This window comes from Sinocyclocheilus anshuiensis, unplaced genomic scaffold (genome assembly GCF_001515605.1).
Source record: "Sinocyclocheilus anshuiensis isolate Anshui unplaced genomic scaffold, SAMN03320099.WGS_v1.1 scaffold281, whole genome shotgun sequence".
NCBI classification, from domain to species: Eukaryota; Metazoa; Chordata; class Actinopteri; order Cypriniformes; family Cyprinidae; genus Sinocyclocheilus; species Sinocyclocheilus anshuiensis.
The window spans coordinates 438711-440131 of record NW_015540849.1 but is presented as its reverse complement, the minus strand read 5'-3'; the positions used below and the strand labels follow the sequence as shown (position 1 = coordinate 440131).

At 39.5% G+C, this 1421-nt stretch overlaps 1 protein-coding gene across 1 annotated transcript in view; it reads left to right on the top strand.

The window, feature by feature from the left end:
* Positions 1–1421, top strand: part of LOC107687701 (eukaryotic initiation factor 4A-I-like) — an 11201-nt gene that overhangs the window by 6917 nt on the left and 2863 nt on the right. The window contains exons 7-8 of the mRNA XM_016485143.1: positions 529–672; positions 1198–1335. Coding sequence (XP_016340629.1) covers positions 529–672; positions 1198–1335 — 282 coding nt within the window. The remainder of the gene's footprint in view (positions 1–528; positions 673–1197; positions 1336–1421) is intronic.

Genomic DNA, 1421 nt, shown 5'->3' with positions numbered 1-1421 from the left:
TTCTTCAGAATCATGAGAGAACCACAACTTCCATTGGGGAAAAAAAGAAAGAAAAAAAACCCCTCAATTTATCCAGAATCATGCAGTTCTAATTTTGCACACAAACAGCTCTTAAACCGTTTTTATGTAGCCTGCTTATTTTTGTTCATGGTATTCAGCTCGAATAAATGGTTTGCAAAAAAGAGACACAGGATAAATGTTTGATATCATTATTTAATCACATTGGAATCGAAACTGGGAATCGAAAAGAATCGTAATCGATAAGCGGATTTGGAATTGATAAAATTCAAACGATACCCAACCCTAGTGTATATGAGAATATGCTTTTGCCAAAGCAGCAACAAGTACAAACAAACACAAATGGCAATGAAATCTGGATTTTTGTTGCTTCTGTTGAGTCCACATCAGTTCCATTAATACCAGTAGCTTTTTAGGAGACCCAGCTTTGTTTAAGGGGTCATATCATGTGCTTATGTGTTTATGAATGTGAGTAGGCCTCAGCATGTTGTTGTGCCGTCCGTCCTCCAGGTGGTGCTGCTGTCAGCCACCATGCCTGTGGAGGTGCTGGATGTCACTACCAAGTTTATGCGAGAACCAGTGCGTATCCTGGTGAAGAAAGAGGAGCTCACCCTTGAGGGTATTCGTCAGTTCTACATCAACGTTGAAAAAGAGGTACAGTGCTGACAACTGTCCGATCTTGGGGTACTTTTATGCAAAGCCATAATAGCAGAAATGCATGAATTACATACATGAACACACCAGAATTTATCAAGGTTTTTAAAAGGACACGTTGATCCAGAACACCTGAGAAGAGATGATGCCAACCCCTCAGAGGACCTCAGATGATGCCAACCCTGAAACAACATACAGAACTACCACATTTTGCTATAAGTTTGATTGCATCATATAATAATTGCTGTTAATAATGTTCATCGTCTGTTTTATTACGTCTTAAATTGATTTTTCCGTACATTTCTGCCATATGTACATTAACTGACAGTCACCACTGATAAGCTACCACTAAATATTGTAGAAACTTAATTTGCTGTAAAGTTGCTTTGCAATGATTTGTATCGTGAAAAGCGCTGTACAAATAAACTTGACTTGACTTGACTTGACGTTGAGTGTTCATATGCATTGATTTTGACTAATGGCTGTTAACAGGTCATCGTGTTGGTGTGTATGTGTTTTTGTCAGGAATGGAAGCTGGACACCCTCTGTGATCTCTACGAGACTCTGACCATCACTCAGGCAGTGATCTTCATTAACACACGCCGGAAAGTAGACTGGCTCACAGAGAAGATGCATGCCAGGGACTTCACTGTCTCAGCTCTGGTAAATACTAAAAGTGCCACACTGCAACTATTACCTGGAACCAGTATCGTTGGGATCACTTTCAGAGAGATATACATATATATATA